At 45.1% G+C, this 25,419-nt stretch overlaps 1 protein-coding gene across 3 annotated transcripts in view; it reads left to right on the top strand.

The window, feature by feature from the left end:
• The window catches only part of GID4 (GID complex subunit 4 homolog), a 29,155-nt gene extending 3,942 nt beyond the window's left edge, over window positions 1–25,213 (top strand). Inside the window, exons 2-6 of one of the 3 annotated variants that reach the window (XM_002827110.6) lie at window positions 1,987–2,046; window positions 10,965–11,072; window positions 15,702–15,803; window positions 18,671–18,801; window positions 21,987–25,213. In XM_002827110.6, coding sequence (XP_002827156.2) covers window positions 1,987–2,046; window positions 10,965–11,072; window positions 15,702–15,803; window positions 18,671–18,801; window positions 21,987–22,050 — 465 coding nt within the window. In that variant the 3' untranslated portion in view covers window positions 22,051–25,213. Of the gene's footprint in view, window positions 1–1,986; window positions 2,047–10,964; window positions 11,073–13,525; window positions 13,865–15,701; window positions 15,804–18,670; window positions 18,802–21,986 lie in introns of those variants that run through there. The other 2 variants (XM_009251368.4, XM_054535484.2) reach the window with 2 other exon arrangements.
• The last annotated feature ends 206 nt before the right edge of the window (window positions 25,214–25,419 follow it).

Here is a 25,419-nt window from a genome sequence, read left to right as displayed (position 1 = left end):
CTTGCTAAACACGTGCCCTGTTATCTTTCTTGAGATGCTCGCCTGCCGTTTGGCAAAAGCTTTATGCGTTGTGGTGTATTTGAGTTCACCAACCATTATCAAGATCAATTTGCGCAGAGAGACACTTGGTTGAATGGAAGCCAAGCTGAAATTCTGATTCTTGAGCATGTGATAATCCATGCAAAATGTTAGCCATTTACATTTCAATTTTTAATCTTATTAGCAAGTATCCTTGCCACCTGATACACTTTTCAGCAGCTGTGAAACCCCAAACTATATTGAATTCAATGAGAATTACATACATGAAATTTAAAGACTCAGGTTAGAATTATGTGTCCTTTAATAAAAGTTCTTTGCTGAACCATGTTAGTGTGGATTAGCTGTTTTAGATAATGTCCAATGCCAAGGTCAGCAGATGAGGATATTTAAAATGCTTTGGCAGTTTTCACAGGGAATACCTTTGTCACCAGCACCAAACTGTGAAGGCACTTTGGCTTCATTGAAGTTCGTTTGCTTTGGTGCTGACATCATCTGGTTGACTAAGTTCATTACAGTTTTTAAGCATGGCTTAGTATTTGATTTATGGTATAATTGGAAGTAATCAAGTTCACAAATCTGATAAATACCACAAAACTATTCTAATTTCTTGAAATAAGACCTCACTTAACATTAAAATCTCAGTGTACCACAGGTACCCTTGTACTTGGTTTGCTTTAATTCAAGGGTTTACCTTGTAAGTGAATCCAATTGTCATAAAATCTGAAACTCCCTATTCAGAATGAGTCTGTATAGATATAGGTGAAATCTCACATCAGGAGGAGTTTTGAGGTGACGTGGCTTCAGGCTGGTTAATTCAGAGGCCTACGATGGGCCCAGTTTTTTCCATCTTTCTGTACTACCATCCTCAGCATTTCCTGGCCTATTTCTCCCCTGTGGTCTAGATGTCTGCCCCAGGACTGGACACTCCATGCAGATACTGTCACCACCAGGGGACAAAAAAGCCATTTCTTCCTCATGCACCTCTTCAAAAGCCAGGGATTTTTCACAGATGCACCCAGGAGACTTACACATCTGATGGGCCAGAAATGGGTCACTCACCCCTAAATACATGACTTGCAAGGGGATAGGGACACCTGTGTGCCTTAGATCCCTCAGGTTGACCAAGTCTTATGTGGTAGGTAGGTACCAGAGCAAAAACTGGGCCCTGCCAGCGTGAAAAAGGAGGAAATTGGTTGTTGAGTAGGCATCCGGCAGTGTCTCAGCAACCAGTAATTGGTGACTGCTAAACCTCAAAGTCTACTATGCCTGCTATTTCTATTTATTTTAGGCTCCTGACTCTTTTCATTAAGAAACACAGCATCCACAGAGTGGACATTCACAATATAGTCCGATTTTTGGTTGGCATTTTGGTTCATAACTGAAGTTTATACCACATAAGTCTTTATAAGATGCCATTTCTGAACAGTCTGCCCATTTCATAAAGAGATAATGCAGGATGATGTTTAGTGTAAAAACTAGAAGAGGAGCAGACCTCCTAGGCCAGTGATTAAGCAACACAGAAATAGAAAAAGGCTTGAAAGACATTAGAAAGAAAGTCAAGCCTGAGGTTAGGGATGACACCATGTGTACAGGCAGAGACAGAGGCCCTGTGCCCAGCAATGCTCAAGATCTCTAGATGACCAGGAGACATGTGTTGAAGATAGTACAGAAAATGAATTTGAGTGGGCACCCCATTTCAGAAAGGCACTTCAGTCTCATGATATTCAGCTGAAGAAAATTGAGAGGGTCTTGGGATCAGTTTGCTTTGGCAGAACAGGCATGTGTGTGGGGAGAACTTATCAGGATTCCAGAGACTGGGTGAGCCTTGGGCTGCGCTGGGTGTTCACTGACCACCAGTCTGGCCTCACAGGATTTGCAGAGTACCCTCCTGCATGTCCCCTAGTAAGTTTATCTATTTGTGACAGGCTGCGTATCCTTTCTTTTCAGCACGTGGACACGGGGAACTCTTACCTTTGTGGGTACTTGAAGATTAAAGGCCTTACTGAGGTAAGCACTTGCTCACACGAACCAGCACTAGAAAGTCTGTGGTGTGCTCCACAGGCTCATTGGGGTTAAGGGCAGGCGGTCTCAACTCCTTGAGGCCTAATTAAAGCAGACTACTCCTGAGCATTGCTACTGTATAGGGAACATAAAACAGGCAGTTTCAGTGTGTCCTATTGAGAAGTGTACAGATTCACAAATCTTTTAAAGAAAAGTTTATAAGTATGTCATAATTGTCACAACCAACACTATTGATTTTATTTTTGACCCTTTTTGGGGGAAAAAATAATAAGAATATAGCTACCACCCTCATCATAAGTTTAACAGTTTCTGAGATAAGCATCAGTCCTATAAAAAATGAGCTTTTAAGTTCTTTAAACCTCTTAGTTCATTGGAACAATGAAAAGTTACTGACTGGTCACGGTGGCTCATGCCTGTAATCGCAACACTTTGGGAGCCTGAGGCGTGCAGATCACTTGAGGTAGGGAGACCAGCCTGGCCAGCATGGTGAAACCCCATCTCTACTAAACATACAAAAAAAAAAAATTAGCCAGGCATAGTGGCACGGACCTGTAGTTCCAGCTACTTGGGAGTCTGAGGCACAGAGAATCGCTTGAACCAGAGAGGCAGAGGTTGCAGTGAGCCAAGATCACATCACTGCACTCCAACCTGGGCAACAGAGCAAGACCCTGTCTCAAAAAAAAAAAAAAAAAAAAGAAAAGGGAAGTGACCATCTAGTTTCCAGCAGAAGTACCTGCTGTGCAGAGTATTTTATTTTCTTTGAACCAACTTTTTAAACCTCAGAATTCCTGGGACTTTAGAAAGCAAGGAGGAGCATCCTTTCTTTTCCATTAGCAAGGAAACAGGAAGTGGAAGGGAGGTAGCTGGACTGGCCCTCCGAATGCTGGGAATGCCCAGTCTGGACCTAGCTGCAGGGGGCCTCTGGCCTTTGTCAGCTCTCATGGTCTGATGACCCAGCAGTATTTGGACAGAGTGCTGTGCTGGGTGGGGCAGTGGAAAGGAGCTGGGGTGGCATTCTTCTGCCCCTTCCTGCGTCTGTGACCTTTAACTTCTTTCAGTGTCCTCATCTGTGAAATTGAGAATTAAAAATTCCTGCTCCAGGCTGGGTGCTGTGGCTCACACCTGTAATCCCAACATTTTGGGAGGTCAAAGCAGGAGGATCACTTGGGGCCAGGAATTGAAGACCAGCCTGGACAGCATAGCAAGACCTTGTCGCTACAAATAATTTTTAATAAATTAGCCAGGCATGGTGGTGTGTGCCTGCAGTCCTAGCTACTCAGAAGACTGAGGCTGGAGGATCGCTTGAGGCTAGGATTTGAAGGCAGCAGTGTGCTGTGATCATGCCTGTGAATAGCCACTGCACTCCAGCCTGGGCAACCTAGGAAGATCCTCTCTCTTTAAAAAAAAAAAAAAAAAAAATCGGGTTCGGGCATGGTGGCTCACACCTGTAATCCCAGCACTTTGGGAGGCCGAGGTGGATGGATCACTTGAGGTCAGGAGTTCAAGACCAGCCTGGTCAACATGGTGAAACCCCGTCTTTACTAAAAATACAAAAATTAGCTGGGCATGTTGGCAGGTGCCTGTAATCCCAGCTACTCAGGAGGCTGAGGCAGGAGGATCGCTTGAACCCGGGAGGCGGAGGTTGCAGTGAGCCAAGATTGCACCATTGCACTCCAGCCTGGGCAACAAGAGCGAAACTTTGTCTCAAAAAAAAAAAAAAATCCCTGCTCTGTCTAAGACAATCAATGGACTTGTTCTGGGGGTAAGGAAACAATGTTAGAGAAAATGACAGACTCGAATATGATACTAATATGCGATTCTCTTGTAAAGTCCTGACGAGCCTCAGTCTTAAGACAAGTTTCTGGCTCCTGGTTCCTATCTGCTTTTCTATTAGAAGCTTAACTGATTAAGGATCTCCTATGAAGTTTGTTGTTGAGACTAAAGGTATTTCTTCTTTAACTCGAGAATTGTATCAAATCAAGTAGGAGTAGAAGTGATAGCAAAATACAGGATTCCAGCCTTTGGGTTTGTGGTAGGAGAAAAGATACTAAAACAGAATATGCTCAACTCTCAGGTAGCCAAATACATTAGTTAACTGGGTGCAGAACATAAACACTGAATTTCGTAAGGAAACCGGCAAGTGTGTAAGGCATTGGAATGTTAACGCTGACTCCAAAACCAGTCATTTGGGTGATAAGAAGCTGCACAGAAATGGTAAGTAGCATTCGAAATCTTGAAGAAGTATACAGAAATGCTAATGGCATTGAGCTCTCCATCGGGAGCAAGTAGCCCTTCCTTTAGGAAGCCCCCGTGAGTCGAGAGCAGCAGTCAGGCTCCTTTGAGGAGGGGGCACTGACAATGGCCCTTCATTGGGGGCTAACCCAAGGGGAGCCCTAGGCTCTTAACAAAACCTCTGCAGATGGCGTGGCCTCGATGAGCACATACCCTCCCCAGAGTTGCCTGTTCCTGGTCGAGCAATAAATAGACCACGTTATGCTGCTGCAGGGGTGTTGAGTTAAAGCAAGTCCTGCTCAGGCCTTAGATGTAGAAGAATTCTTTTTAAATAATGTTTTTTAGTAGCTTTATTGAGATATATTCACATACCATACATTTCACCCATTTAAAGTATACAGTTCATTGGTTTTTAGTGTATTCACAAAGTTGTGCAACTATGTGATAACTTTTTTTTTTTTTTTGAGATGGAGTCTCGCTCAGTCACCCAGGCTGGAGTGCAGTGGCGCTATCTCGGCTCACTGCAAGCTCCGCCTCCTCGGTTCACGCCATTCTCTTGCCTCAGCCTCCCGAGTAGCTGGGAGTACAGGTGCCCGCCACCACGCCCGGCTAATTTTTTTGTATTTTTAGTAGAGACGGGGTTTCACCGTGTTAGCCAGGATGGTCTCGATCTCCTGACCTCATGATCCGCCCGTCTCGGCCTCCCATTGTGCTGGGATTACATGTGTGAGCCACCGCGCCTGGCCAATAACTTTTTTTTTTTGAGAGAGTCTTGGTCACCCAGGCTGGAGTGCAGTGGTGTGATCTCACCTTACCACAACCTCTGCCTCCCAAGTTCAAGCGATTCTCCTGTCTCAGCCTCCCGAGTAGCTGGGATTATAGGCGTGCGCCACCCTGCCTAACTAACTTTTTTATTTTTAGTAGAAACAGGGTTTCGCCATGGTGGCCAGACTGGTCTCGAACTCCTGACCTCAAGTGTCCACCCTCCTTGGCCTCCCAAAGTGTTGGGATTACGGGCGTGAGCCACCGCACCCAGCCTGATAACTTTTAAAATTATAAGTCTAGTATATGGTTGCTGTAGATAATAGTAAAATGCAGAAAACTACAATGAATCTTTGAATAAATTTTGTACCTGTATTTAGCTTTTTTTTTCTTTTCCATTTATATTTGTTAAAATATCAATTTTTTATTTTTATTTTTATTTTTTTATTTTTTTTTTGAGGCAGAGTCTTGCTCTGTCACCCAGGCTGGAGTGCAGTTGTGTAATCTCAGCTCACTGCAACTTCCACCTCCCAGGTTCAAGCAGTTCCCATGCCTCAGCCTCCCGAGTAGCTGGAATTACAGGCGTGTGCCACCACACATGGCTAATTTTTGTATTTTTAGTAGAAATGGGGTTTTACCATGTTGGCCAGGCTGGTCTTGAACTCCTGACCTCAGATGAACCACCCACTTTGGCCTCCCAAAGTGCAGGGACTACAGGCATGAGCCACCGTGCCTGGCAAAAATATCAAATTTTTAATTTATTTTAATTAAACTATAATTTGGGTTTTAGTCATAGTAGTTGCCTTCCTCACATATACAATATGGAAAAGTATCTACTAAAATGGAGACAGGCCAGGCACGGTGGCTCATGCCTGCAATCCCAGCACTTTGGGAGGCTGAGGCAGCTGGATCGCCTGAGGTCAGGAGTTCGAGACCAGCTTGGACAACATGGTGAAACTCCATCTCTACTAAAAATTCAAAAATTAGCTGGACGTGGTGGCGGGCACCTGTAATCCCAGCTACTCAGGAGGCTGAGGCAGGAGAATCGCTTGAACCCGGGAGGCAGAGTTTGTGGTGAGTTCAGATCATGCCACTGGACTCCAACCTGGGCAACAGAGTGAGACTTCGTGTCAAAAAAAAAAAAAGGAGATAAGTGTCAAAAAAAAAAAAAGAGATAAATGGCCTCTTAGCTACCTCACATTCACAAACAAGCACAGCTGTGTTTGTTTTGTTTTAATTTTTATTTTAGGCTTGGGTGTACATGTGCAGGTTTGATATATAGATAAACTTATGTCACAGTTTACCTATATAACTGTTGTGGAGATTATTTTGTCACCCAGGTACTAAGCCTAGTACTGAATAGTTATTTTTTCTGCTCCTCTCCCTTTTCCTACCCTCTACCCTCAAGTAGGCCCCATTGTCTGTTCTTCCCTTCTTTTTTCTTTTGAGATGAAGTCTCGCTCTGTTGCCCAGGCTTGAGCGCAGTGGTGCAATATCTGCTCACTACAACCTCTGCCTCCTAGGTTCAAGCAGTTCTCCTGCTCAGCTTCCCAGGTAGCATGTACCACCACACCAGGCTAAATTTTTTTTGTACTTTTGGTAGAGATGGGGTTTCACCATGTTGGCTAGGCTGGTCTCGAACTCTTGACCTCAGGTGATTTGCCTGCCTCGGCCTCCCAAAGTGCTGGGAGTACAGGCGTGAGCCTGTTGTTTCCTTCTTTGAGCCCATGAGTTCTCATCATATAGCTCCTACTTATAAGGGCGGTATTTGGTTTTCTGTTCCTGCATTAGTTTGCTTAGGATAACGGCCTCTAGCTCTACCCATGTTCACGCAAAAGACATGATCTCATTTCTTTTTATGGCTGCATAGTATTCCTTGGTGTATATATACCACGTTTTCTTTATCCAATCTGTCATTGATGGGCATTTAGGTTGACCCACTTTTTACTATTGTGAATAGTGTGCTACAGTGAACATTTGCATGCATGTATCTTTATAGTAGAATGATTTATATTCCTCTGGGTATATACCCAATAATGGGATTGCTGGGTCGAATGATAGTTCTGTTTTTAGCTCTTTGAGGAATTACCACATTGCAAAACAGAGCTTTAAAGTTTGTTTTCATGCCTTCTGGAAGTGAAATTCTAGAAATGTAAAGAATAAATATGAAATAACATTCCTTTTGCACTTTTGAGCCATCCATCAGTCAAGAGAGGCGACCTTTCCGGGGAACCCAGCAGCTTTCAGGGGGTACCTGGGAGCCCAGCCTTTGGGGGCCATGGGCAGGCCCCCCACTTACTCATTACTTGGGTTTGGAAGGGTTGGAAGCTCCAGCTGAAGTTGTGCTAGACTTGTGCTTAACTAGGGAGACAGGTCACACCTACCAAAACTCACAAAAACAAAAGTGCCAGTTTTTGTCACAGAATGAGATTCCTGTATGTTCCAGAAGTTCCTGTTGACTTCTTGGCCAATTGAATGTTAATCCCCCAGAAGACAGGTCTACATGGAAAGTCATGGTACCCATCACCAGACAGTTCTGGGTGAGCCTGGAATCAGTGGGAGGATTAGTTGGGGGACTTCAATGTCTGACAACAGCCAGACCCACCAAGGCATGCCCACTCCTGCTTTTGCTGCCTCTCTTACTCGTTTCTCAATATCCTTTCTTCTGACATGGTTTTTCGTTCGCTCTATAAATTACCCATCATTGGGCTGTAATAAAGTGCTTGAATTTCCTGTTCCTGCTCTGAGAATATTTTATCTTTTCGGTGACTTCTGTACACACTGAATCTCATTTATTAGGTATTTATTTTATTTAATTCTCAAAGTTTGAGGGTACCCTGTAGTCACCCCGATATACTGCCTAAAGTATGTTTACAAAGAAGTCGATGCAGAATTATTCATTAGGAAAACTAGTGATTTAAACCATAAGTATTTTAATCATATTAGGACCTCCTCCCCACCCCTCCCTTTTTTAAAAATAGAGACCGGGTCTTACTATGTTGCCCAAGCTGGTCTTGATCTCCTAGGCTCAAGTGATCCTCCTGCGTTGGCCCCCTAGAGTGCTGGCATTACAGGTGTGAGGCACCAGGCTTGGCCTTGTATTAAAACCTCTTTATCATTTCATCCTATCCCTTTCAAGGAAGTTCAGAAAAAAGATTAAAGCTTGAAACTCAGAAAAATAATATAAATAGTATCTAGTTGGCTCATGCCTGTAATCCCAGCACTTTGGGAGGCCGAGGCGGGTGGATCACGAGGTCAGGAGTTCAAGACCATCCTGGCCAAGATGGCAAAACCCCGTCTCTACTAAAAAATACAAAAATTAGCTGGGCGTGGTGGTGGGTACCTGTAATCCCAGCTACTCGGGAGGCTGAGACAGAGAATTGCTTGAACCCGGGAGGCGGAGGTTGCAGTGAACCAACGTCGTACCACTGCACTCCAGCCTAGGCGACAGAGTGAGACTCCATCTCAAAAAAAAAAAAATAGCTTCTAGTTTAAAATCTCAAATGCAAGTGGTGATTTATTGAGAACTTTTTTCCTTAGTAGTCTTTCCTAGAACAGATTATAATTAAAAGTTAGTTTATACCGGCTGGGTGCAGTGGCTCAACGCCTGTAATCCCAGCACTTTGGGAGGCCGAGGCGGGTGGATCATGAGGTCAGGAGATCAAGACCATCCGGGCTAACACCGTGAAACCCCGTCTCTACTAAAAATACAAAAAATTAGACAGGCGTGGTGGCATGCACCTATAATCCCAGCTACTCGGGAGGCTGAGGCAGGAGAATCACCTGAACCCGGGAGGCAGAGGTTGCAGTGAGCCAAGATCGCACCACTGCATTCCAGCCTGGGCAACAGAGCGAGACTCTGTCCCCCCCAAAAAAAAAAAATTAGCTTATACCTTAAAAATTAGGTTTACATTTAGGAAAATTTCTCCTCTCTCATTTTTTCAGTCTATGTATTTAAATATGTGAAGAATCCAGCAACAGTGTTAGGATGGGGGGTTGTGGGTTTGGGGCAGTGTTAGATTTATCATATTTTAAGTTCACTGTTAAGGAAACAGATCCCCTCCACGGTGTCATCCTAAAGCAGGCCTCCTAGTCACCTGCAGCGGTGGTGATGTCGTTTCCTGGGAGCCACTGTGCCAGTGGCTTTTACTGTGGCAGCCTCTCTCAGGAAGGTCCTGCACTACATGCAGGCCAGGTTGGTAGATGTGGCAAAGCCATCAGAATGAGGTGTTTGATGCAGAATACGAGGGGCTTACATCTGATCTGAAGGAAAAACGTGGGCCCTCTGCAGTCCTCAACGTTAGGACTGTAATCTGTGGTTTGCCAGGCCAGTGACTCTCTCATAACCGTGCTCCTGGCAGACACCAGGGGCTTGGCAAGGTAGCCTGAGAGGTGGGTGGTTGGTTGGTTTCTACAAATGCAGAGAAATTGTAGACTTTTTATGATGTTAACTTTTTGTCTTATTAATCTTTTTAAAAATCATTGGTGCCTACTTATTAACGCATGAACAAAGAGCAATTAACAAAGCACCCAAGCCAGCACATGGCTTCTTGCTTACATTTTCAATGGCGTGGTTTTTACATTCAGATATGATTTACATGTTTTTCCTCGTATAAATTGTTCTTAGTTCATATGTTTTTCCTCATATAAGTTGTTCTTAGTTCATGTGACAGAATTAAATGTATCCCTGTATATCAAGGTATTCTAAGACTACCTTCAGGGACCATTTGTATAGTTCATTACTAGAAGTTTCTCTGAACATGTAGAACACTGAAAAAAAGTATTTACTTTTTTTTTTTTTTTGAGACAGAGTTTCACTCTTATTGCCGAGGCTGGAGTGCAATGGCGTGATCTCGGCTCACTGTAAACTCCGCCTCCAGGTTCAAGCAATCTCCTGCCTCAGCCTCCCGAGTAGCTGGGATTACAGGCATGCGCCACCACGCCCAGCTAATTTTGTATTTTTAGTAGAGATGCGGTTTCTCCATGTTGGTCAGGTTGGTCTTGAACTCCTGATCTCAGGTGATCCTCCCACCTCAGCCTCCCAAAGTGCTGGGATTACAGGCATGAGCCACCATGCCCAGCCAAAATAAAAGGTATTCTAGGCTGGGTGCAGTGGCTCACACCTGTAATCCTTGCACTTTGGGAGGCCAAGGTGGATGGATCACCTGAGGTCAGGAGTTCAAGACCAGCCTGGCCAACATGGCAAAACCCCGTCTCTACTAAAAATACAAACATTAGCTGGGCGTGGTGGCGGCCACCTGTAATCCCAACTACTCGGGAGGCTGAGGTAGGAGAATCACTTAAACCCAGGGTGTGGGAGGAGGTTGCAGTGAGCTGAAATTGTGCCACTGCACTCCAGCCTGGGCGACAGAGCAAGACTCTGTCTCAGGAAAAATAAAAAAGTATTTTACCCCAAAATCCACCCTGGAACCTTGGAGAATTGGTGTAAAAGGGACAAATGACTGAGCCAGTTGGAGAACCAGTGGCTTGAGGGAGCCTTAGCGGTAAACACAGTGATTTTGGAGCCTCTTTGGGTAAAATCTAAGATATTTTACTTGGAAAATAAAATCTACTAAGTTATGATCTGCTTTGTATGCTAGAATATTCAAAATTTATTTGTGGAAACATCCAAATTATTTTCTAAGAGACTAGCATGTAACAATTGAAGTCAAAGAAGGGCTGTCTGCTGCTGGCAAAATGCAGGAAACCTTTCATTCTCTGGGTGATTTAGATTCAGATCCATTGCCACAGCCTGTTGGCAAACTGGCTGGATCTAACTCTGGTTTGGATTGTCAGGTAGCAGTGTCTAGGTACTGGAAACAAGTTAGAGTGAAGTTGATTCTTCTTTTGTAAAAAGGTTAAAAACTCTCAGTCAACATCTTATTTTGGTATTTGGGTTTTTACCATAGGAGTATCCAACCCTTACGACCTTCTTTGAAGGAGAAATAATCAGTAAAAAACACCCTTTCTTAACTCGCAAGTGGGATGCAGATGAAGATGTTGATCGGAAACACTGGGTGAGTAAATCTGATCTATGCTGGGTCATCCAGGGGCTGCTAGAGAATTGGAGAAATGCTGGGAGCCAGAGACCTTGTCCCTTATTGAAGATTACTGGGGCTTTGCAGCCAAGTAAAAGGTTGCACTGCACACAAACCTCAGTTGTTCCATCTTCCTTATGAGGAGAGTTTAAATACGATCTGACCTGCTTCTTAAATCGCAAATGGTTGTCTGATGATAGCAACCCCAGAGTTCCAGCCAGAACTCTGCTCAGCTATCAGAATCTTCGTGTCCCCCTATCCTTCCCACCTGTTTGTCCATCTTCTGTCCACTGTTCCTTTCAAATTACCTCTGCTTGGGGAAAACCCTGTGAAAAATGCAGTGATGACCTCCGGCTTCGGGGCTGGCATGAGATGGAGATGATGTTGTGGGAATGTGCCCTCCCGCTGGCTTATCAGGGCAGAGCCACATCATTTCTTTTTATCCTGGCTCCTGACAGACAAGTATAGTCTTGTCTTAAGTACACCACTATAAATCCCGCTGCCCCCCTTTTTAGCAGTCAAGTGTAGCGCATTCTCACTCAGCGGTGGTGAATGCTTCAAGACAGAGTTAGTGTCCTGGGATCTTTTCATTTGTTGTCATATAAGTACCGTGTCTTCAAAAATCAGTGTCTCGGCTGGGCACGTTGGCTCGCGCCTGTAATCCCAGCACTTTGGGAGGCCGAGGCGGGCAGATCACGAGGGCAGGAGATCGAGACCATCCTGGCTAACACGGTGAAACCCCGTCTCTCCTAAAAATACAAAAAATTAGCTGGGCGTGGTGGCGGGCGCCTGTAGTCCCAGCTACTCTGGAGGCTGAGGCAGGAGAATGGCGTGAACCCAGGAGGCGGAGCTTGCAGTGAGCCAAGATCGTGCCACTGCGCTCCAGCCTGAGCAACAGAGCGAGACTCCGTCTCAAAAAAAAAAAAAAAAAAATCAGCTTCTCAACCTGTCTAATAGCCTTTTGCTTTAGTTGACCATGGTGATGGTGAATTTTTGTTTAACATTGAAGAAGTTCAATGGGTTTACCCTCCATAAACCAACCAGAAATGGCTGTGTCAGTAGCAAAGATTCTAGAACTCGTTCTTCCCATTGCCTCTCACACCTGGCTATCTAAACTCTCCACTGGTTCTGGCACAGCAGTCTGTGGAGAGAACTCCCGCCGACCCTTGTCTTGAGTTCACCTCACTAGAGATCAGTTGCTTTGCTTACTCATGTTTTTTATTTTTTTATTTTATTTAAAAAAAATTTTTTTTAGAGTTGGGGTCTTGCTCTGTCGTCCATGCTGGAGTGCAATGGCATGATTATAGCTCACTGTAGCCTCAACCTCCTGGGCTCAAGTAATCCTCCCACCTCCGCACCCTGAGTAGCTAGAACTACAGGCACGTGCCACCACACCCAGCTCATTTTCTTTTATTTTTGCAGAGACAGAGTCTCACTGTGTTACCCAGGCTGGTCTTGAACTCCTGGTCTTAAGTGATCCTCCTGCCTTGGCCTCCCAAAGTGCTGGGATTATAGGTGTGAGCCACTGCACCCAACCTGTTTTTTTGGTTTTTCTTTTATGGGGGTTTTTGTTTTGTTTTGTTCTGTTTTGTTTGGTTTTGTTTTGAGACAGAGTCTCTGTCACCCAGGCTGGAGTGCAGTGGTGTAATCTCGGCTTACTGCAACCTCCGCTTCCCAGATTCAAGTGATTCTCATCTATCAGCCTCTCAAGTAGCTGGGATTACAGACGTGCACCACCGTGCCTGGCTAATTTTTGTATTTTTAGTAGAGACAAGGTTTCACCATGTTGGCCAGGCTGGTCTTGAACTCCAGGCCTCAAGTAATCCTCCTGCCTTGGCCTCCCAAAGTACTGGGATTACAGGCGTGAGCCACCATACCCGGCCCCAAGCTGTTTTTTACTTGAGTAAAAAAAGGAGATCTATCAAATACTGAGGTTCAGTTAAATTTAAATTTAAACTTGAGCTTTTTAAAGCGTTTTTTGAATTCTATACATTTTGATTGTTGTAGCAAATGGACACTAAAAACTAGACAGTCATTTGTGTCTCTCTGTGATACAAGAGAATGCACAAGACCTGAGTATCCAGAAGGTTGGGGGAGCTCAAGTGGTGTATGAAGGTGCTGGGCACCAGCAGGTGGAGTTGGAAAGGGCTCCCTGGTACCATCTGCGCCCACCCCTGCCCAGGGCTAGATTCTTCCTGCATCGCTTGCTGCCTCACGAGATGGCTCCTTCCTCTCCTGTACAGTCCCAGAGTAGAAGGTTCTTCCTTGTAGTAAACCACAGCCTCTCTCCCATTCAACTCTATTTTCCATTTCATATTGGTCCTGCAAAAAGCAAAGTCTTTGAGGCCCATTGACACTCAGTTTTAGGCTAGGTTGACTACAAATTAAATACTTGGAAAGCAACTCTTAATTTTCCCATTGACTTCCATTAGAACATTGGAAGATATCTGGGTCTACAGACTGTGCTAGACTGGACTGAAACATTTTGGGTGAGAGAGGAACTAAGAAGGCCACCCTTGGTACTGGCATGTGAGGTGTGGTTGAGCCAGGGAGCTGAACCTATGGAGTGCTTCCTCCTCCAGCAGTTTGTGGCTGCTTTTGTAGTACTCAGCATTTCTCCTAACTTTCACCACTCATGGAGGACTCCCAGGTTCCCACGTGGGACTCCTGGAGCTCTGTACTGCACCTGGGTTTGTCTGAGATTTACAATGTCTAATACACTTCACCTAGGCTGTCATTTTTTCATTATAAACTAGAATCAGAGATATTGTATTGCATCCTCAGATTTTCCTGAGTGGTATTTAAGTTGCTATTATAGTGGTACTATAAAGTCAATATTCCATATATTCAGTCTACATAGGATAAAAATGTCTATGTGACACCAGGCGTGGTGGCTCACGCCTGTAATGCCAGCACTTTGGGAGGCCGAGGCAGATGGATCACCTGAGGTCAGGAGTTCGAGAACAGCCTGGCCAACATGGTGAAACCCCATCTCTACCAAAAATATAAAAATTAGCCAGGCATGGTGGCACACACCTGTAATCCCAGCTATTCGGGAGGCTGAGGCAGGAGAGTCACTTGAACCTGGGAGGCGGAGGTTGCAGTGAGCTGAGATCATGCCATTGCACTCCAGCCTGAGCAACAACAGCAAGACTTTGTCTCAAAAAATAATGATAAAATAAATCTATGTGACAAAATCTATGACTTAATATCTCTGTATCTTGATTTTTTATTTAAGATGTTTTCTTATCAAATTAACACATGCTTGTTGAAAAATATTTGAAAAAATAGAAAAGCTGGAGGAAAAGGAGTCACCTATGGCAACACCTAAAACTAAAATAGCTGTTAACCTCTTCCTGAATCTCTTTTGGGTATACAGTGTATACTTGTTTTTTGTCTTTTTTTAAAAAATGGGATCATAAGATACAGTTTTGTAACCTATTCCTAATCTCCTGTTGTAAATGTAGAGTCAGCCCTCCATATATGTGGGTTCTGTATCTGTGGATTCAACCAGCCACAGTTTGAAAATATTTGAAAAAAAAAAATTGCATCTGTACTGACGATGTATAGATTTTTTTTTTTTTTTTTTTTTGAGACAGAGTCTCGCTCTGTTGCCCAGGCTGGAGTGCAGTGGCACGATCTCGGCTCACTGCAAGCTCCGCCTCCTGGGTTCACGCCATTCTCCTCCTCAGCCTCCCAAGTAGCTGGGACTACAGGCGACCACCACCATTCCCAGCTAATTTTTTCATATTTTTAGTGGAGACAGGGTTTCATCGTGTTAACCAGGATGGTCTTGATTTCCTGACCTTGTGATCCACCTGCCTTGGCCTCCCAAAGTGCTGGGATTACAGGTGTGAGCCACCACACCCAGCAGATGTATAGATTTTTTGTTCTTGATATTTTTCCCTGAACAATACAGTATAACCACTATTCACTTAGTATTCACATTGAATTAGGTATTATAAGTAATCTAGAGATGCTATAAATTATAGGGGAGGATGTGTGTAGGTTATCTGCAAATATTGCACTGTTTTATATCTGGGACTTAAGCATCTGCAGATTTTGGTATTCATGGGGGTCCTGGAGCCAATCCCTCACAGATATCGAAGGACAAGGCTATCACGTGTTTCTAGTGTCTACTTAGCTAGCTGGCCCAAGCCCCTAGATCATGCAGAGACACAAGCTTCACAAAGCCCTCTTCTCTGAGGCTGGGCAGGCTGTTTCTAAGCTGTTCTGCATGGCTCTTTTTGCTACTTCGGATTTACTTGCAGAGGTCTTCTCATTAATTGTTCTTAGCTTTCGTCTGTTTATTTTGTCTGTCTGTTCACCATTCCCATCCTTTGGCCTTTTCCTCAGCCATGTTAACAAGGCAGGCGTAGGGCAGTGGGGCCTCAGCTGGAGTCCAGGTATCTGCCCCAGGGTTGAGTCTGCATTCACTGGGGTGACCATAGGACCCCATCTGTTACTTTGCCTTAGCTGCCCTTTTGGGAGCCGCATCCCCAGCTGTCATGTCTTGGGAAGGTGGGTTTACCTGGGCACATAAGCATAGTTCTGAGAGCAGCCTCTCCTTCTCTCAGTCAATTGGCACACTCTCTTTTCTGCTTTCAGGGCAAGTTTCTGGCTTTTTATCAGTATGCAAAATCATTTAACTCAGATGACTTTGATTATGAAGAGCTGAAGAATGGAGACTACGTCTTCATGAGGTGGAAGGTAAGGTCCCACCAGGTGGCCCTCCAGACTCCCAGCAAGCCAGGCCCTGTACTGCACCTACATATCCACTCTAACCAAGGGCTCCCCGTGTCCAGTGCTCGTCACAGCTGGTTGTCATGGCAAAGTCTTCATGACAGGGTCTTTGCACACCTATAAAAAGTGGGCACAGCTCCAGGGCACACACTGGTTAACTGCTGATGTCCCAGACAGCTCCTCCTCGCTGTGCTTTTGGTGGGTAGCAAGTGGATTCGGGCCTAGGTGGCCGCCTCTAACATTGTCTTCTCCCTTTCCTTTCTCCCACCCAAGAATCTTGTTGAACCCCCAAGTTGAATCACTCCAAGTGTTCTGTGGATTCAAGGCAGAGCCAAACTTGCTTTGAACTTAGTCATCAGTTGTACCCAGATCCCTCTACGGGCTTAAACACCGTCCGTGGGCCAGGTCCCCTCCACCACATCCTTTTCCCAGAGCTCAGGAAAGTCTCACCTCCTCTACTTCCCTCCAGCTCAGGAAATGAGGGACCGGGAATGGAACACGGGTTTTTGACTCAGCAGACCTCAGAGAGCCCCACCTGACTGACTTGATGGATTGGCTTTTAGCTGCAAGGTCATTTGTGCTCCCTGCTTTGATAACGTGATATATACAGCCCCAGAATAGCAAAATCAGGAAGCCAGTTTGTTAAATAACTTTGAGAACATACTAACCCCTAGTCCACAGTCTGCAGGGAAAAAGTCGTTTTATCTTGAAATCTTGCCAGCTTTCATAAAGATGAATCATATTGAGTTGCCTTTCCCGGTCTTTACTTTGCATAGCTAACCACTTTAAGAAGTGGGGATCGGCCGGGCGTGGTGGATCACTCCTGTAATCCCAGCACTTTGGGAGGCTGAGGCAGGCAGATCATGAGGTCAAGAGATCGAGACCATCCTGGCCAACATGGTGAAACCCCATCTCTACTAAAAAATACAAAAAATTAGCCGGGCATGTTGGCATGCCCCTGTAGTCCCAGCTACTCCGGAGGCTGAGGCAGGGGAATCACTTGAACCTGGGAGATGGAAGTTGCAGTGAGCCGAGATCACGCCACTGCACCCAAGCCTGGCAACAGAGCAAGACTCCATCTCAAAAAAAAAAAAGAAATGGGGATCACTGGGCACGGTGGCTTACGCCTGTAATCCCAGCACTTTGGGAGGCCAAGGCAGCCAGATCACGAGGTCAGGAGTTCGAGACCAGCCTGGCCAATATGGTGAAACCCCCGTCTCTACTAAAAATACAAAAATTAGCCAGGTGTAGTGGTGCATGCCTGTAATCCCAGCTACTCGGGAGGCTGAGGCAGGAGAATCACTTGAACCCAGGAGGTGGAGGTTGCAGTGAGCCAAGATTGCGCTACTGCACTCCAGCCTGGGTGACAGAGCAAGACTCTGTCTCACCAAAAAAAAAAAAAAAAAAAAAAGAAGTGGGGATCACCACTCTTCCAGTAGGTTGCCAGATGCAGAGAGTAAACAGGGAACAGTATGCTCACGAGCTTGCCATCTAGCGGGAAACATGTCAACTAAACAACCTGTTAAAGGAAGTTTATTGTTTGAATTTTATTTTGTTTGTTTTGAGACGGAATCTCACTCTGTTGCCCAGGCTGTAGTGCAGTGGCACAGTCTTGGCTCACTGCAACCTCCGTCTCCCAGGTTCAAGCAATTCTCCTGCCTTCGCCTCCTGAGTAGCTGGGACTACAAGCACACACCACCAAGCCTGGCTAATTTTTGTTTTTTGTTTGTTTGTTTGTTTTTTGAGACAGTCTCACTCTGTTGCCCAGGCTGGAGTGCAATGGCGCGATCTCGGTTCACTGCAACCTCCCCCTCCCGTGTTCAAGCAATTCTCCTGCCTCAGCCTCCCAAGTAGCTGGGATTACAGGTGCCCGCCACCATGCCCTGCTAATTTTTTGTATTTTTAGTAGAGACGGGTTTTTGCCATATTGGCCAGGCTGGTCTCGAACTCCTGACCTCAGGTGATCCACCTACCTCAGCCTCCCAAAGTGTTGGGATTACAGGCGTAAGCCACCGCACCCGACCTGAATTTTAAAATTAATTTTAAAAGCCACAATTTTAGAAGTTGAATAAGGAATGGGAGAGTGTCTTAAATTTGTTTAAAAAGCAATGGACTTGTTTTGCCTCCAAAGAATGTCTCAGGGTGGCTCATCTGTGGTCCTTTAGCAGACCACCTGAGGCCCTGGAGCTTCTGACCTCATCTCTCTGGGAAAGTAGGTGCCAGGACCTGGGTTTCCAGCTTTCAGCTCCAGCAGAGGTGGCAAGCTTGCCTCTCTCCTAAGGTCCCTGGTAAAGAACAGTACCGTTCTGACTGCTTTTGACAAGGCGTCAAGCTATTGGAGGAGGTGTCACAGGGGCTACTGGCAACTGCTCTGCACTCAGAATAGTCCACAGACCTACAGAAGCAACTCACTGTTCTAGATGTTATCAAGCATCTGGTGACAGTTCTGAGAACTGGAGCAGAAACTTAGCTCTTCCTAGGTTGATTGTCTGTGGTCTCTGAAAGATAGAGAGGCAGGCAGACAGGCAGGTGAGTAGGTATTGATTTATGTATTAGATGTTTCGGCCATGGTACCTTCTCTGAATTGCTGATCCTAGTGAGCTCAAGACACAGTTTGTCACTTTAGTATATAGAATACTCCAGGAGCACATGGACGCTTTTCAGAAGTCAGGCTGAGACCCCACAGGCCCGCCATCACCCAGCAATTCTAGGTTAGACTATGAGATCCTATATTTTTCTCGAGTGGTCCTTAGAACCCGCTGATGCTTAACAGGGAGGCCCCGTGGGTGGTCAGAGAATGCTATCTGTTACTGACCCTCTTCATCTGTGTGCAGGAACAGTTTCTGGTCCCAGATCACACGATCAAAGACATCAGTGGTGCTTCTTTTGCCGGGTTCTACTACATCTGCTTTCAGAAGTCAGCAGCCTCCATAGAGGGCTACTACTACCATAGGAGTTCAGAATGGTGAGGACCCCTGAGGACAGAGGCCACGGGGAGGGCTTGCTGCCCAGCTGGCTCTCCCTTGGCTCATCAAACCCAAAAGCAACATCTTAGCCTGTCTCTGTATAGATTCTGTGCTTTATTTGGATGCTGAGAGCTTATTTCAGTGATCTCAGTTGCTCACAATAAGGCCTTATCCCTATGCACAGAGCAGAGTAAATGAGATGAAAATGAAATATAGGTAAAAGAACTCATTTCTAAGCACTTTTAAGAAATACTGTATTTTTGGCAATGTTTATCTCAATCTTGCTGGTTTTTATTTAATCCTTGCAAATTGAATTAGTAACTAAAATGTGAATTGATCCAGTAGTGGACAGTGTGAATTTTGCTGTCAGCAGCTTTTTAAATTTTGTGGCTGCATTCCTTAGAGTTGGTCCAACATGCATTTGATTTAAGGCTCGTGACCTGGGGGCCTGTGAGTGGACAGTCCTGTCCAGTGTGTCACCAACAGTAAAGGACTGAACTCTGCCTAAATGCTAACTTTTGCCACCTTTTGAGGGATTCTCTTGCCTCCTTGCTGCTTTTTAAGCACCTTGCTGTACCTGGAGGGCAAACCATATGATAAAATGCCTGATTTCCTCTCTGAAGGTAAAAATTCCTTCTTTCCTTTCCAGTATTTCACACTTTGTTATATGTGAAGTGATCCTACCCTAGATTCCTTGTTCAGTGGTAACGAAATTATATCTGCAAGTAAATGCCAGCCCTGTAGCCACGATTTTTAGGCTTTCAGTAATGGTTTTCATGCAAGTTTGTAAAACTTTTTATAAACCTTTTTAAAAATAATAACAGCTGGCCGGGCGCAGTGGCTCACGCCTGTAATCCCAGCACTTTGGGAGGCCGAGGCGGGTGGATCACGAGGTCAGGAGATCGAGACCATCCTGGCTAACACGGTGAAACCCCGTCTCTACTAAAAAACAAAAAATTAGCCAGATGTGGTGACCGGCACCTGTAGTCCCAGCTACTCGGGAGTCTGAGGCAGGAGAATGGCGTGAACCTGGGAGGTGGAGCTTGCAGTGAGCTGAGATCGGGCCATTGCACTCCAGCCTGGGCGACAGAGTGAGACACCGTCTCAAAAATAAATAAATAAATAAATAACAGCTTTGGTTCGGGCACAGTAGCTCACGCCTGTAATCCCAGCACTTTGGGAGGCCGAGGTGGGCAGATCATGCGGTCAGGAGTTCGACACCAGCCTGGCCAATACAGTGAAACCCTGTCTCTACTAAAAATACAAAAATTAGCCAGGCGTGGTGGTACGCACCTGTAGTTCCAGCTACTCAGGAGGCTGAGGCAGGAGAATCACTTGAACCTCGGAGGCGGAGGTTGCAGTGGGCCGAGATTGCACCACTGCACTCCAGCCTGGGCGACAGAGTGAGACTGCATCTCAAGAAGTGTACAAGTCAATGATCTTTCGTATATTAATAGAGTTGTCTAACTATCAAGTTTAGAACATTTTCATCACCATAAGAGGAACCCCATACCCTTAGCCATTATCCCAAACTCCTTATCCCCTCTGAGCCCTGGGCAACCACTAGTCTTTCTCTTACATATGTATAGATTTGCCTATTCTAGGTATTTTATATAAATGGAATCCTACAAAATATGGCCCTTGCTTCTGGCTTTTTTCACTTAGCATAATGCTTTGAAGGTTCATCCATGTTGTACCATGTATCAGAACTTCTTTTTTATTGCCAATTAATTTTCCATTACAGGTATATACAACTTTTTTTTTGAGACAAAGTCTCGCTCTTGTCCCCCAGGCTGGAGTTCAGTGGCACAATCTCGGCTCACTGCAACCTCCGCCTCCCGGGTTCAATCAATTCTCCTGCCTCAGCCTCCCGAGTAGCTAGGATTACAGGCGCCTGCCACCACGTCTGGCTAAGTTTTGTATTTTTAGTAGAAACAGGGTTTTGCCATGTTGGCCAGGCCTGTCTCGAACTCCTGACCTCAGGTGATCCACCCGCCTCGGCCTCCCAAAGTGCTGGGATTACAGGTGTGAGCCACCGTGCCCGGCCAGTGTATACAACATTTTATTTGTCTATTCATTATTTAGTGGACACTTAGATTGCTTCCATTGTTTAGCTCTTGTGAATAACGCTGCTGTGAACATGGGTATATCTGAGTTGCTGCTTTCAATTCCTTGGGCATATAACTAAGAGTGAAATCGCTAGGTCATACGGTACTGCTATATTTAACTTTATGAGGAACTGCCAAACTGTTTCCCACAGCAGCTGCACCATTTTGCATTCCTACCAGTGTGTATGAGGGTTCCAGTTTCTCCACATCCTCCCTGGCACTTGTTATCATGTCTCTATAATTATAGCTACCCTAGTGGATGTGAAGCAGTATTTCGTTGTAGTTCTAATTTGCATATTTTTGATGGCTAATGCATATTTCTTTCCTGATAATTTGTTTTTGGTAAGAAATAAGCCGCTTTTTCCTACGTTCTTCCACACTCCTATATGAAACAAGTAGGGGAGAGCCCACATGCTAGACATTGACTCTAAATGTGCCCGAGGTTGTCATCCCAGCATGTAGATTGTCGGCTTCTGTTTCTCCTCCCTCTGCATGACTCTCTGGAGCACCTGCCAACAGGGGAGGCAAACACCTCAGATATCACTAATGTTTTCCAAGCTTAATACTGTACCTAGGAAAGTGAGAAAATTTAAATGAAAGGTAAAATACAGTTTAAGGCAGTAGTGAAATTAATTTTTCTACGCTCTCTTCAGATACCATGAGAATCAGTTTATGCCTATGCTAGCCATAAAGTTCTTAGGATATGACAGCCTGGCATTACATGCTACAGCAGGAGAGGGCAGAGCAGCCGGTGAGGTTAGGGCTTGGGCGTGGGTCTACATCTTCTCCCAGAGCTTATTGAGGTCTCCTTTTTATAAAACATACCATACTTCATGATTAGAGCAGAATGAAAAAAAAAAAAACATTCATCTTGTGCATGGTTCAGGAGGATTAACCAAAAAAAGAAAGAATGAATGAAATCAAACTAGGTTCAACTTGAGAAATAGAAAATGAATGTGCATTTCAGTCCAAGTATGTGACTTGTCGGGTGCTCTGGTTTTTGAGGGGTTACTAATGTCCTTTGCTCAGGGTGCATTAGATGACTACCTCCCGTTTCTGTCTCCTCCTCCTTGCAGGTATCAGTCCCTCAATCTAACCCATGTTCCTGAACACAGTGCACCCATCTATGAATTCCGGTGACAACGGTTCAGAACAGCAACCAAATAAAACTGAACTTGGCAAAAAAGAACTTTGCTGAGAAAATTGTGTACCTGCCAGAACCAGGAGAAGTGTGTTCCTGTTTCTTCACGAGCAGACTCGCATCACAAAGCATGAATGTTAACCCACAGAATCCAAGGAGCATGGCTGGCCCGTGGGGCAGGTGGAGGGAGCAGTCTTCGTTCTTCCTCCCCTCAGTGGCAGTTTGGTCTTCACCCGTTTTTAAGCTACCTTAAATGCACTTTTCCTTCCTGCACAGCTAACTTCTACATCACTGAAATGCCCATTCCTTCCTCCGTCTCGCCTCCAGCCGAGTAGAAGGTCTGCTCCCGGATCACCCTCAGCCTTGGTGCTCAGTGGTCCCCAGGCCCTAGACCCCCACCCCCCGCCGGTTGCTTTGTCTGGTAGCTCAAGAGAAGGCAGAGCCCCAGTACCTCTGTGCCCCCCAGAGCTCTGTGCAGGGAGTTGGCTAGCTGCCGCAGCATCGGCCACCAACAACACGAGAGGCAGAGGCTCCAGTCCCTGCTGGGCTGCCTCAGTCTTCAGTGCTGATTGTGTCACGGGTCAGCGTGCGCTGCTGAGCCCTGTACTGTTAACAGTGCAAAGCTAGTGAGTGGCTGTCAGGTTCCCTGGGCCTGCCATCAGGGATCACTAAATTTAAGGCTTCCAGATCCCTGGCAGGAACAGATTCCAGTCCTGCTTACTCAGTACATTTGCTCCAAACTTTTGAACTTGAGGGCAATACTAAACTTAAAAATAAGAATTTTTTTATTACAAAATTATTTTTATGGTCCCTTTAACGAGGACCCTATGGCAAATGCACAATTATTCAGAATTACATTTTATCGTTTTCACATTGAAAACAGCAAATGTTGACTTAGTAATTTTTATATCGATATCTATATGTATATGTATATTTAATCAACCAGCAGTTTTGAAACTAGTCATCCTGGTACAAAAGTTTTGCAGCATTGCCTAAATTATAGTGCTCAACACAAGAACTGTTTTTGGGGCCAGTTTAGCATTTGTGCCTCCTCCTTTTGCTACTCAAAAATAGCAGTGCTTGGCGGCAGCCTTCCATGAGGCAGAAGGGGTCGTCGTTCTCTGAAAACAGTGACTCTGAAATGTTGGGACAGGGGAAGGCGTGGGAAACATGAACATGCTCAGATAACTCGAGGCTCACGTGCCAAAGTGTGTGTGTGTGTGTGTGTGTGTGTGTGTGTGTGTATGGTGTTTTGTTTTTTTAAATGTTTTAAAAGCTTAATAGGTTGGCATCAGTTGTAGCCCACAAACATGGGCAGGGCTTTGGGGAATTGGCATTTTTCTGGTGGTTTACAAGACTTACTCCGAATACAAGAGGAAAAGCTTTAAAAACAAGATTGCATCATAACCCCCAGGAGCAAAGCAACCTGGAGGCTGCATATCCACGGGCGGGCAGCATAAGAGAACGTGAAGCCCTTCAGTGAGATGAGACGAGCAATGGGAAACCTTTTCTGTTCTTAAGAAGTGACTTTAATTTTATTGACATATGTACTGTATGTTACTGAGATTGAATGTTAGGGGAAGCCTTAAGGGAGAGGTATTTGGGAAAGTAGCCAGTGGGCACTTGTGATATCTAAAATCTGATATCCCAGGACTGTGTACAGAGGGGCAACCCACCCATTCAGGAAGGTCAGGGCTTTGGAACCCTAAAAAGTTGGCCCGATGACTTAAAGGGAAAAATAATTCATTCCCAGAGATGAGTCAGAACAGTCTCCTCAATCCTGAAATTCAACAAGGCATCAGAAGGGCTGGCTGTGGTCAAGCCCAGCTGCTGTCATGTGAGGAGATGCTCACTGTGGTTTTGTTGAGCTGATGGCCTTGGTTGAGCTGATGGACAAGTGAAGGAGGCCGTGGGGCTGTGCTGTCCTTCCTGCCGTACGTGCCATTCCACTCTCTTCAGCTCTCCCCTCAACGGCATGCGAGCCCATACCTTCTGCATTTTTACAGGCCTGTGAGGGATATAGGCCTCCCCTTGGAGTACTGAGTCCGGAGGTCATCCCTGAGCTCATCCAGGGCTCATGCTGTGGCTCCGAGTAGTGGCTTGACTGGGCAGGAAGGGCCATTTGCAAACACTGCTGTGTTCTAGACAAACAGCCCAAGTCCTATGGCAGGATTTCTTCCTTCCGTTTTTACCCAGGTAATGAAGTGCACCCATTGTACTGGGAAAAATGAAGAGGTGATACCTTTACTAGATCCTTCAGACACATCTATGAGAAGATTTGTTCATTTAAAAGTCTGCCCACTGAGGATAGGGAAAGGATTAAGGATTTTTCCACCTCCTCTTAGTAACTCCTGAATTACCAACATCAACTTCTTTCTCTCTGTTCCTGAAGGAACTTTGGGGAATCATCTTCATCTGTAGTTATGCTTTCCTGAAACTTCTCAGTGGTTTACATGCCTCTGAAACTATGTGCAATATTTTTGGTTGACACTTGTATCCATCCTTAAGAAATTAGTGCAGATTGCAGATATTCTACTGTCTTCCACCCCAAACAAGCCTGCCATGAGGTGGGATCCTAGGGGTTTGGCTGTTCTTACTCCACTGCTCAGAAAGCTTCCATTCTGCTGTCCTCAGCCTCGACCCTCTTCTGTGCTGGACTTCCACCCACCCACCCTTTTCAAGTTTAGATAGCGTTTCAGCTGCGGTCCCAAAGTAACAAAACAATACCTACTGTTAAGTAGGAAGTCAATCTGTGTGCTGGTTTTGTTGGTTATGTTGAAATCACAAACTCCAGAGGAGCAAAGGGGTTTTTCAATGTCTTTTGCTTTCAGAAACAGAGAATATAATATTCTCACTAAGGCCTTGAATTGATTTTTTTCTCATAAAATAGTCTGATAAGCTAATTTTTAAAAAGAAATGCCATTAACTGTGTTGTATTGTGGTTTAAAATTACTAACAAGTTGTGGGAAAGAAAAATAATATTTGATTTTGAATCTTAAATGTTTTTAAAAATTAGACTTGAATGGGCACAAAGTATAAATATTTTGTTTCTTTATGGAGGACATGTGGAAGAAGTTGAGGGTTTGGGATGGGAGAAGTATTTTGCAGAGCTATCAATGTCCAAATAATTTTTTAAAAATAATAAAGGTATTTAAGCAGTGAGTTTGTCCTTTTTGTAAACCAAAGCAGCTCCATTAGAGGAAACCAGTCCTCTCTGGGCCTGTGGCTGTGGAGCTCTCCAGCGCCAGCCGGAGACCTCTGTGTGCCAGGGCAGGCCGAGGGCCCCTCTGGGCAACTGTTGCAGTGGTCTGGTTGCTCCTTTTTCATTCTGAATGTTTTCAGCTGCTCAGCACTTCTATTCAAGCTCC

This window comes from Pongo abelii, chromosome 19 (genome assembly GCF_028885655.2).
Source record: "Pongo abelii isolate AG06213 chromosome 19, NHGRI_mPonAbe1-v2.0_pri, whole genome shotgun sequence".
Classification (NCBI taxonomy): Eukaryota; Metazoa; Chordata; class Mammalia; order Primates; family Hominidae; genus Pongo; species Pongo abelii.
Note: the sequence above shows the minus strand (reverse complement) of the source record. Positions and strands in the feature narration are given on the sequence as shown.